Genomic DNA, 11,898 nt, shown 5'->3' with positions numbered 1-11,898 from the left:
GGGTGGCCGTGCTGCTGCTTGTTTTATGGTAACTCTGCAAAAAGCAACAGCTTGTGCTGCTGGGTGGGAAGTCCATGGCAGCACAGCGTTGGAGGCTTTTGCAGCAGGCTGGTGGAGGGGAGGCTGTGGGGCTGTCCCCCGGTGGCTGCATTTCACGCCGCTGACGTGGGCAGGCAGGGGAGGAGAGGCTCTGCTGGGAGCTTCCAGCGCTGCTCAGGGCTGGTGGGGTGGAGACCCAGCTCGGGATGGCCCCGAGCACTCCCAAATAGGACCCTGCTGGGCACCCTGCGGAGTGGGAAGGGTTAGTCCTACCTTTCTGCAGTCCCCGAGGTAGCTGCTGGCCACGCAGAACCACAGGCACCGCTATGGCTGCTCCTAAGCCACGCTTCGCCTCGATGTATTATGGATGTTCAAAGCGCAGTGGGGGAATGGCACCAGAACCCCTCCGAGCAGAAAGCCCCAGTCAGCCCTCCCAGCCCTTCGCCCTCCTGCTGTCCTTCCTGCTCGCCCTATAACCTGCCCCCACTGCACAGGGGGGGCCGTGCACATCACAGCCTGACAGCTGCGCACCAGCTGAGTGCCTGCAACGTGCTCCTAGAGCCTTCCGTTGTGATCCCCTCCCACAGCTGTGCTGCATTCCCAGGTGCTCGGTCCCTACCACGGGCTACGGCTGCCAGGTCCCAGACCTCTTTGTGGCTCTTCTTGTGCCCTTTGGCCGGGAGGAAGAAGGGCAGGTATCCTCACCTCCCCAGAATACAATAAAGGGACGAGCTGGGAGCTTGTTCTCTGCCGGCCTGCAACGTGCCCTCTGTTTAAAGATGGCTGTGGGCCCGCAGAAGCCTGGGGTGGCTGGAGGAGCTGCCCTTGTGCCAGGGTCCAAAGAGGGCCCTGGGAGCTGAGCCAGGTCCCATCGGACATTTTAATCCTTCCTGTCCCACAGGCTCTCTTGGCCAGGACTCCGCTGCAGTGACTGTTTTCCACTTCCTTTGCCAGGGGCACACTCAGGCACTCAGAGGCACCAGCCTTGTGTTTGCTTTCATCCTCACCTGGTGCCTCTGACAGGTCAGGCTGAGCTGCCGCTGCACCTGCGAGCACGGGGTGCTGTGTGCCCGCTGCTGCCCTGCAAACCCCACGGTCATCTCCCTGAGCCCAGGCTGGAATTTCCCTCTGCTAAGATAGCCATTTGTTCAATAGCTGAGGTTACTTGAGTAATCGATAGTTCCCTGTTTCCTAATGGAGATAATAGCCTTCTGGCCAGACTGGCACTTCTATCTCCGTTATAAACCCGGCCTTCACTCTCAGCACTAGGGGAAATCGAGGTGCATTTTCACCCTACCTGCATGGGATTCTCCTGCTCCCTTTCTTTCCTGCTGCCAGCATCATTTTCTGTCTGTCAAAATAACTGAGAAGGGCCAGCAGCACATGGAAAAATTGCCAAAGCCAATTGACTCCCATCAGTCTCAGGTCCTCTTTTGGCTCTGCCCTCTTGTCTGTGCTTGCTTCTCCAAGGAGGACAACGAGGACAGAGTCGATAGGATTCACATGGCCAAGAGCACTGCTGATATAAAAATCCCAGTCCGCAGGCTCCAGGAGAACTTACTTCAGTTGCTGCCAACAGAATAAAAACTTCCCATCACATGGCAGGACCCAGACAGGGCAAGACCAAGCAGACAAGGTGCTCATAGTGAGGCTCCACAGCTGCAAATAAGCCGTCCCTGCAAACAGGCAAAGACTGCAACTCCCTGGAGCTGGATTTCCACTGGTTCCACCCCGGGTGGCAGAAGGCCTGGTCGCGGCTCTGGGCTCCAGTTTCCTCTAACTGAAGGAAGCCACAGGATTTTCTCTGCTGTGCACTGTTAGTGCCTCTGCATATCTCCACTATTTCCAAACCAGAGAAGGTCACAGAGACCCAAGAGAAACCCACTTCCCCTCTTCACTGGAACTCCTCTTTCTGCCTCACACATGCTTCTGTTGCCATCCCTTGCATGCCAGATGCAGGAACAAACACTGGGGTTTGGCAGGGCTCAAAGCCTTGGCTTCTCGGATGGGAAAGAGGCGTTCTTGGTCCGCAGCCCAGAGACAGGGCTCTGCTCCTTGTCCACTGCCAGGTTCTCCAGCTGCAGTTTTGGTGCTCGTCCCGTGCTGACAGCACTGTTCCTACATGCCTGGGGATGGGCAGCACCCCTGGGTGCTGGGCTGTGAACCCTGCAGAAAACCCAGGGAGGGTGGGTGGGAAGAGCCGGGGCAGGAGCCAGCGCGACATGAACCCCAGCACACTGCCCTGAGAGGCTTTTCCCCAGATATGCATGACTGCAGGGGGGCAGGGAAAGGCGAAGCGGGGCTGTGTAAGGCCAGACTGCCCCCCCTTTGTTTAAAGGGGCTGTTATTGCCAACAGTTGCCTGCCGAGAGACTGCTGGGCTCATGCTGGAGCGGGATCCTGTAACTCAGAGGCAGCTGGGAGGTGCTTGGCAGCTCCCCCTGCTTCAGTGGCAGGCGCTGGGCTTTTCCTAGCACTCAGGGGAGCCGGGACGGCAGCTTGGATCAGAGAGGCAGGGCCTGGACATAGCTGCTGCCTCCCTGTTAGAAGGATGCTGTGGAGCAACAAACAGCAGGGCCTTGTTCCTGAGGAGCACCTCGGGTCTCGGCACACCCTGACCACCCCACAACCCCCCTGCTCACTTTTCTGCTGTGCACAGCCCAGCTTCCTCAGGCAGAGTGGGGACTGCTTAAACACTGGCTAAGGCAACCCATGGGTGGGATCAGCCCTGGGAGGGTACAGGGTTTATGGGCATGGTGGAGGGATGGAGCTGGGAGCAGAGGCAGGAGAGGAGGAATTTCCTGGCTGTACTCTGCGTGAAGCCCACATGGGCCCTGCTTGAAGAGAAGTTTGAGAGAACGGGCTTTTGGTCACGGGAGAAGGAAGGGGTGGGTTGGTGGCAAACCTCAGCAGGACCCGTCCACATTTCCCTGCTGGCCAGGAAGGCAGGAGCAGGACGTGCCAACCTGCAGCCTCGTGCTGTGCAGGGTGACAGCAGAGAACGGCACACAGGGCTGCAAGGAGCAGCTCTGCGCTGAGCCAGGCTACAGGCCCTGACTGAGCCATTTTTTGGTGAGAAGCTCATGCATTTCCCACCTGGTTAGTGCTGGCTCAGCCTTCTGGAAAATGACACGTGTTTTCCTGGCTGTGGGGCCAGAGGGCTGTGCCCTGCCCTGGCTGCCGACGGGAGGTGCTGCTGGCAGGGAGCAGAACTGCTCCTTTCCCCCTTCTCACAGCTGTTACTGGTTATGAAAATGGGAACATTCCCCAGCCAGTTCTCGGCAGGAACTGCCCTTTCCAGGGCTGACCGCATGGGCTGTTTCTTCCTCTTCCCCACTCTTCACTGTCACAGATTCGGGTACGTTCTGGACCCGGCGAGGCGCTGCCCTTCCCTGCTCCCTCTCCTCACAAGCTCACAGGAGAGGCCCGCAGCTCTAGCCTGTGAAGGGGCGATGTTTATTCCTTGGCCAATTCTCTTCCCAAAACACTGTGAAAGAAATCAGAGACATCGGGATCTGCCTTGCTGGAGGGATTTACTCCACAAGCTGTCGGTCTGAATGTGATTCATGCTCCTGACCCCAGCACCTTCCTTTCCTCCACTGCACGTGAGGGAAATCACACCGGGCAGCAGAGCAGTGGGGATGCTGCCACTGCATCTGACTGGAAATTCCTTATTTAATGTAATTCTGTATTTCTTGTCACAGCCTAAGCAAGTATCCACCGTATGGATAAGGGAGCACTGGGCAAAGTTTAGTGAAGGCAGGAGGGAAACAGCAGGACTCACTGCTAATGGGAGCTGTGCAGATCCAAAGCCGAGCAAGCTGCACAAAGGGGCCATCCGACCCAGCAGGTTGAGAGTTTCTCGGAAAGCCCAAATGGTGCAACTGTGTTAATTCAGAAAGAAGTTTTCTGGCTAATGCCAAGGTCGGTCTGAGTAAGTCCTTCCACTCTCTGTTCCACTTTTGTTATGCAGTGAGGCAGGAAGCTGAAAACTCCCAGGCTGATTTTGGGAGCGGAGCAGGCGAACGCCCTGGTTCTGAGTAAAGCATGCAGGTTAGCACCAGGCCCTGCTGCGCTCACTTCCCTTCCTGGCTCCTGGCAGCACACAGAGACAGAATTTCCTCACTCTTTATTTCACAGCTCAGGGAAAATTTCTGCCTCTGGTGTTGAGTTAAATAAAAAGTTGGTAAATTCAGGAGGAAACACTGCTTCATTAGGCAAGATGCTAACCTTTGGAATTGCTTTGAGTTTGTTGAGTCAAGTATAACCGGCTTGAAAATATCTTGATGATTTTATGACCTTTAATAATGTCTGTACTTCTGTACCCAGACAAGGGTCACCAGTGTGCTTCAAGACATGACCAGATCCCCTTAGGAACCAGGGAAGAATTCTCTTCCCATCTTTCCCTGTCCTGTTGTGATTGCCATTGCTCAGTTTCTGTAAAGCACAGGAATCACCCCAAACCATCGCAGCGTGTCCTGGAGTGCTGAATATATTGCGTGGCCTGTTCCCATGAACCCCACTTTGGGGTACCCTAAACTTTGCCTCTGAGACAGAGCAGGGCAGGGTTGTTATTCAGGGGAAAGAAGCACCAAAGCTGTGTCTTCGGCAGCAGATGCAGGGTTTGAGCCTCGTTCTCCCGGACAGTCCGTGGAGACCTGGGGGGTTCAGGTCTCTCCCCACGATGGCAGCAACCTCCTGGCACGTGAGGGAGTGTGGATGTGTCTCTTCCCATCCCAAGATGAAAACAGTCCCCTTACTTTTCCTATTTCCCTTTTACTGTCCCCAGCCCCAGCACAGGGCTGTGGTTGTGGCAGGGGTCTCTCTGAGGGTGCTGTTTCACAGCGACCTTCCCATGGCATTGCTGGAGGGGTCCAGGGAAGGAGAGGCCCCACCGCTGGGAGTCGTGTCCTCGTCTTTGGAAGTTCCCCTAAGGCTTTTCTCTTCCCAGATGTCAGCTGGTGTGGCATCGGGGCTCAAACCTCCTCTGAAGCCAAGCAACCCTCGAGACAAGCCCCTGCCACCACCCGGCTGTGACAGCAGGTCCCTGGTGCTCACTTCACCGGGGCCTTCTCCCATTAGCAGGTCACAGTGAGCTCTGGATTATGCCCAGGCAGCACGGACAGTGTAACATGCGAGTCCTGAAACTGCAGCGCCTGCTCTACTACACTGCAAAATAGGTCGTGCATCAGCAAATGAAAAAGGACAGATGGTGTCTGCTAATACAGCTTAGTTTATGGCCTGCAGGATTAACTCACTAGTTGTCGTGCCCACAGAAAATAGGAAATGGGTGGGTTGGGTGGAGGAAACGTGGTGTGCCCAGCCCTACCTGTGTTTGTAGGGTGTACCAGCTGGAAAGGATGTCTGAGATGCTGTGGGGTTTTGCATTGCTGCTGAAGGGCTGCCAGCATCTCTTCTGGGGTTTGGGCACTATAGCCAGCACCTCGTACCAAGCTTTCCCATCCAGCTCCAGTTCTCACACTCCCATGGCAAAGGTCAGCGCTGTAAGGGCTGATTCTGAGCTGTGCAGGGACCCCTAGCAGAGACGGGGACAGCATCTGTGGTCTGCGCACTGGTAACCTCTCTGCAGGAGAAGCCCACAGCTTCCTGCCCTGCACCAGCTGGGGACAATCTCCAGTTCAGCCTTTTGAACTCCCGAGCACCCACGTGTCTGCAGGAGCGAGACAGAAAGCTGAGGCAGAAGCCTCAGGTCTTTTCAATGCCTTCTCTGTGACACACTGTTCTCCTTTCCTGGAAATCAGGCCAATGCCTCAGTCTGTGCTCACTGCAGAAGTCAAGCCCCGTGCCAGCGCTGTATCTTCTCTGCATCTGCTGTCTGAGGGCAGAACAACCCCCCCCAGTCCCCCAGAAATTGTCCTCCTGAAGGTTTCACCTTGATTCTCACTGCCTCTACTGTGGCCAGGTTTGCTCACACCCTACAGGATGCTGAGCACCCAAAAAACAGCTGCCATCAGGGAGAGAGGAGAGCCCCCAGAGCCAGCACCAGGCTCCTGCCCTGCCGTGTCCCTCGGTGTCCCCACCGAGTGCCGGCCACCGGCACTGTGAGCCCCGACGGGCAGCTGCCTCCCGCTGCCAGAGGAGTTTGTCACCCCCACCTCCTAACCACAACCAGCTGTCACAGGCACTGGGGTTTTCTCCAGTGACTAATTTGCCTGTGTTTATGCCAACACCAAACACATAATTGTCTGTTTAACAGCTCGGGTGAGGAGGGAGTCTGGCTGCTTCCTTGTATTGTAGGGATCAGACCAGCGCTCTCCTGATGGCAGCACCCTACTGAGCTAAACCTTCTCAGCTGTAAATCCCATATCATTAGGGATAGCAGGTCACCAGGAAGAGTGAATTGAGAGCAGGGATCATTGTCACTTCTATCCCCGAATCTGTACAGTGAGTGTGCAGGACGGCAGGTGTATAAACAAATCAGAACAGCCTGTGCTTTTATTACAAAAGGAAATGCTTCTTTTGTGGAGGTGAAAAGCATGTCAGATTACTATTATAAGCAGTTGCTGAACGCTCCCCACCTTTACGTCACTGCTGAAGTAATCGGGAGTTATCTCTGTGCCCTTGCTTGGGCTCTCCTTTCAGGGCAGTGCTCCCAGAGCAGGGCCATGCCCATGGCCCAGCTGCCCGGCAGAGCCCTGGAGGGGCAGCATGGTGGGCTACACAGGCACTCGAGCCTCCAAGCTCTTCCTCCTCACGATCTCCCCACCTCCCACCGCTTTTATCAGCTGCTCACAAGCCTTGCCATGTGCGTAGGCGGCTCCCAAGCTCACTGGATGATTCCCCACTCCCCCCCTCCACCCGTACGAGCATTCAGGATTTCGAGGAGGGGGAGCACGCCGCTCCTCCGTCTGCAAGCCTGGTCTGCAAGAGACGCACGATGCTTTCACAGCACTCCATGTGGCGACTCTCTCCCGGGATTTCACATGACAGCATCTTCCATGGAAAGCCAGAGCAGGGAGAAGAACGTGGCTGTGCTCTGTGCGTGGGTGTTATGAGGGAGCGGAGTGGGATGGGGAAGTGGAGGGGAGAGGACGTGCAACCGCAGAGCAAACCAGAGCAATCCTCTGGAAAAAGCCTTGAATTTCTGAACCCAGGGCTCCTGTCTCCTGCCTTTTGCTCTCCGTTTAAAAGAATGTCATTCCTTGTTAAGTCCAGCAGGGACAAAGGGAATCAAGCAGAATCATCTCTTCCTTCTGTGAACACATCCCATGAGACCACAAGAGGCAAACAGAACATGAACTAACTAGATCAATCCAGAAAGTGTGTGCAGAGTTGCACTCTGGGGAGAGCCCTCCCCACCCACTGGTGTCTTCCCTGGACAGAAATAAATGTCCGTTAATGACATCTCCATCTGAGAAATGATCAGAGTGCATTGTCATTATAAGCCAGTGGTTCCCCAGGGCTGAGCAGAAAATGACCCCAACAAGCCTCAGCTCTCGAGGACACATCTGCTACCTTGTGTATGCAATGTGTCCCTCTCCGCAGGTCTCAAAGCCCTGGGTTAAGCCTCACTGAACCCCTCATGGACCAAGGCTGCCACCCCTGCTCTGCACACTGGAGATCTGGGATGCCAGGAGGAGGGCATCCCAGGGATGCATCACAAGGGAGGCCCACGCTGTTCTCTTGGCAAAACAGTTTGGGGCAGGGGGCCAGGACAAGGTCCCCTCTGCACCGCTGAGAGGTCTAAAGCTATTTTTGTGTAACATGGGTTCATCTGTCCCTCTCACCTCCATCTCGGTGCTGAGATGATGGCAGCCTCTCAGGTTTGTCTGCAGGGTGCCACGGCACGTCCCTGGCTGTGCCTGGTTACATGTCACCTGCAGTTTGGCATTGGGGAACCTCAGTGCATCCAGATCCCTTTAAGAGCCCTGTCTGTGTCACCCCAGCAGGGCCAAAGATCTCATCCTGCTCAGAGACAAGAGCTGAGTCACTCCAGAAACTCCCTGTCCAACAACAAGAAAGAATTCCTCTGTTCCTGCTCCTGGTGTAAAGCCATTCCCCTCCTTCCCCATTTCATCTTGGATGTGGCCATTTCAGACAGCAGCAACATGAGCTGGATTTTCTCTAAACTCCTTCTGCTCTGAAACATGGCCTGCGACCCGTGAATAGCTGCCTGCCCCTGTTTGGGCAAAGTGGGAGAAAGCCTGAGAAAATTGGTGTTCTTCTAGAGAAAAGTCAGCTCCAGGGAGGAGTTCTCACATCAGTGCCAAAACGACGTGGTGGTTTCAGGCACACTGCATGTCTGTGTGCCTTCAAACAGCTGCTTCAGACCCCTCTGTGCCCTGCAGACAGGAGCAGCGGGCAGGTATTTACCAGCCCTGTGAGATCTGGGTAACCAGCAAAGGGGCTGCCAAGCAAAGGGGACGTGGCAGGAGCCGGCGTTTCTATTTCACCAGCTGCAAACCAAAGCCGGCGTGCCTGCCTGCCGGGCCCCACCGCAGCCACATTCCCGGCCAGGGCACCCCGCTGCCTCCATGCAAATGCTCCCAGCCCGAGAGCGGAGTTTCACAATCCCTTCCCGGCAGCCAGCCTCTGCTTTCACTCTCTGAATTACAGAGGGGAGTTTTCATTACATCACCGAGGGTTCTTCCTCCCTGAAGCCGGCAGCAGAGCAGTCACTGCTTTGCAGGGGCTTTTGGGCTGTGGGCGGTGAGGCAGTTCTCTGGAAAGCGGCCCCGTGCCTCCCGCAGCAGGTTCAGCCCTGCTCAGCCTCTCCGCTGCTCCCGTCCAGGCGGTGACCGGCACCGGGCAGTGAGCGTTGGCTGCAGCCGGTGCCTGGACAAAGCATTCCCCGCACTGCTGCTGGAAGCCTTCCTGGGAGACACGGCGTTTTCAGGCAGCTTTAAAAGTCGCCCGTGCCAAATCCTACTCTGATTGAAGCAGCAGGGTCGGAAGTCAGCAGTGTTCCAGCTTTCTGCCAGCGTAAGCAAGAGCAAATTTGCCTATCAGAGCTGGGATTTGTTCATCGGAGCGTTTGAATTCTCTGCCGCCCCCCCCCCCCCCCCTTTTTTTTTTGTTTATCTTTTCAAATGTCCCTCAGTCAAACAGTCAGACTGGTGACAGTTTCCCTGCAGCCCCAGGGAGCGGCTAATCTGATCTCACTCCCAGCCCAGTGCCTTTCCAATCAGCCGCTCTTCTCCTTCCTGGCAGCCTGCTTCCGTGCGCGCCCTCCTTCCCAGCCCCACTCCGCCTGTTTTTTTTCGGTTTGAATCAAAACAAACTACCAGGTTCAAACTGCTCCTTAGTCACGAACACGCTGATCAGGAGCCTCTGCTCCTGGCCAGGGCTATGGAAACTCCACAGAGAAACACCTCAAACCACAGAGAACTTGTTTTTGAGCAGGACCACAGCAGGGGCAGGGCGGTTAGGAGTCTATATCCACCAGCACCCTAAAAACACTGAATTTCTTCAACCGTGTAAGGACTGGCAAAAGATCTGCACAGCTCAGGACAGGGAAGGCAGAGGATGGCACTGAACTCAGCATGAGCCCCTCAGATCTCCCCTGACCTCTCCCAGCCCCGTTTGTGTCACGATTCCTCATATAAGGGAATGAGGAGCCCTTTCTGCCCCGTCAGCACGTTGCGAGCTGATGCCTTTCCCAGGGACTCCAGATGGTTTTGCTCTCTGTCTGTTTGTGTCTGCACTACTGGTAATTCAGGCCTGTCTGACATTAGCTTTTGAGATGAAACCTTCCCACAATTAGTTACAGTCTGTGCTCTTGTGCTGCAAAGGACGCAGGGCTGAGCTGTCAGAGCGCAGTCAGGGAGACCCGTCCCACACACGAGTCCTGCCCAGGTTTCTCTGTTTCAGTCAGGGGTGTGATTTTTCTAGTGAAATCATCAAACCAAGACAGTCTCTGCTACAGATGGGTAGCGACAGCCATTTAAAGATGTCTCATACCCAGCCTATCTCAGATGGAAGTAGGTGATTTCAATATCGTCTAGATTTACATCGATGTAACACCTCTCCTTTCTTTCTCTGGCCTTCCTTTCCCACCAGCAAGGTGGGGAGAGGATCCTTACACACGTCAGGGCTCCACATCAGAAGTGTCACAGAAACGCCGAGCATCTTCACACACAACAGGCTGATGTGACCTGGCAGCGTGGCAGGGACGGAGCTCGGTAACTCGCGCTGCTCCGGGGCAAAGCGCTCCACAGACACCCCTGTAGCACCGCGGCCTCTCTTCAAGCACAACTGCTTGGCTCTCTTGCTAAATTAGCTTGCTAATAACAGGGCTCCTGATCCCAGGCAGGAATTTTAACACTCCAAGGCCAATCCTAAGTGTGGTGCAAAGCTTGCAGCTGGGCCAAAGCCATGTGTACTGTGGCAGGAATGCCAGAGCTTAGCAGAGGTGGGGGAGAGCTGACAGACATTTGGGGAACATAAGCGCTAGAGAAGGACTCGGTCACAGCAAGCAGCCTGGTGAAACCACTCAGTGAGGAGGTATGGAAGGCACAGAACTCATGAACAAAAGCACAGGGAAAGTAACAGGAGAGTTGAAGGGGTATTAGGAGGGAAGGAAGCTTCATTTGTGTGCTCTTGTACAGGTGATTTACCCCTTCTGCGCCTCCCTCCCTCCCTCCATCCACCCACCCATCCGTCCATCCATCCATCCGTCCACCCATCCATCAGGGAAGGAAGCCTCATTATCCCTGCTGTACATTATCCCAGCTGTACACAGGCAGAGTCAGGCAGTGTGAGCACCGACCCCCCGGTGCTTCCAGCTCCTCCCGGGCTGCGTTCGCCAAACCCTGTTCTCTGTCCCAGAGGCAGAGAGCCTCCTGTGCAGGAAGGGAGCCTGGCAGTAACTGTGCAAATGGCTTTGCTGAGAGAAAGGATTTCAGGAACGGCGATATGTTGATGACAGTGACGAAGCCACGCTTGTCACACAAATAACGACGTTCTGCCCAGCTAGCAGCTGACAGCCGGGGAACGCAGCCCCTCCGTGCTGGTTTAACACGCACCTCACAGACACACCATCGTTCTGCTTCACCTCCCTGCATAGCGAGCAGCCGCGTCCCCCCTCAGCTCCTGTGCCTGGGCTGGGGGATGGGGCTGGGGGACCCCTGGGGGCACGGGGAGCCCTGTGAGGGAAGGGGAGCTTTGAAAGGTGTTAAGTGCGGCCGTGGCTCTGAGGGAGGCTGGGATAAATTTCCACTGGGGGCAAATCTCCGTGTGACCCCCAGACACCGGGAAAAGGCCAGGGGGAGGCAGATGGGGGACCCCAGCAGGAGAAATGGGCTCCAAGGGGCCAACTCCACTCCTGTGCCCTGCTGCACGACTGGGCCGCTGCGGTGGGCCCTGAGCCCACCGGCCTGGACACCCCCGGGGTCCCATGGGTGCTGCGGGCGCTCGGGGCGGGGAGGGGGGGGGGGGAACTCGTGCCTCGAGCCTGCCCGGGGCGCTGCCCAAAACCGAAATGGCGGCGGCGGCGACACGAGAGGGGCGGGGCGAGGGGCGGGGAGGTGGGAGGTGGGCGGGGCGATGCGGGGCGGGGCGGGGCGGCGCCCACTCGCCGCGGGGCCGCTGTCGTTGCAGCGCGGCGGAGGGAGCGGCCGGCGGGACGCGGCCCCGGCACCCGCGGAGCCTCGGAGTCCCCGGAACCTCCCGGACCTCGGCCACCGCCGCCCGGTCACCGCAGCCCCGCCGCCGCCGCCATGGGCTCCGAACGGGACTCCGAATCTCCGCGCTCCTCCTCCATCCACTCGGCCGCCGCCAAGTGCCCGAAGCCCGGCCGCCGCCGCCGCCTCTCCTTCCAGAGCGTCTTCTCCGCCGCCGCCGCCTCCGCCGCGGGCGGCCGCCGCCGCGCCAAGGCCGAGCCGCCGCCCGCCGCCGCCCC

At 56.9% G+C, this 11,898-nt stretch overlaps 1 protein-coding gene across 1 annotated transcript in view; it reads left to right on the top strand.

Moving 5' to 3' along the window:
- Window positions 1-11,517: 11,517 nt before the first annotated feature.
- The window catches only part of RNF19B (ring finger protein 19B), an 11,636-nt gene continuing 11,255 nt past the window's right edge, over window positions 11,518-11,898 (top strand). The window contains exon 1 of the mRNA XM_035345873.1: window positions 11,518-11,893. Coding sequence (XP_035201764.1) covers window positions 11,717-11,893 — 177 coding nt within the window. The 5' untranslated portion in view covers window positions 11,518-11,716. The remainder of the gene's footprint in view (window positions 11,894-11,898) is intronic.

The sequence above is a fragment of the Oxyura jamaicensis genome, chromosome 23 (genome assembly GCF_011077185.1).
Source record: "Oxyura jamaicensis isolate SHBP4307 breed ruddy duck chromosome 23, BPBGC_Ojam_1.0, whole genome shotgun sequence".
NCBI lineage: Eukaryota > Metazoa > Chordata > Aves > Anseriformes > Anatidae > Oxyura > Oxyura jamaicensis.
This window is presented reverse-complemented; position numbering and strand designations above follow the sequence as displayed.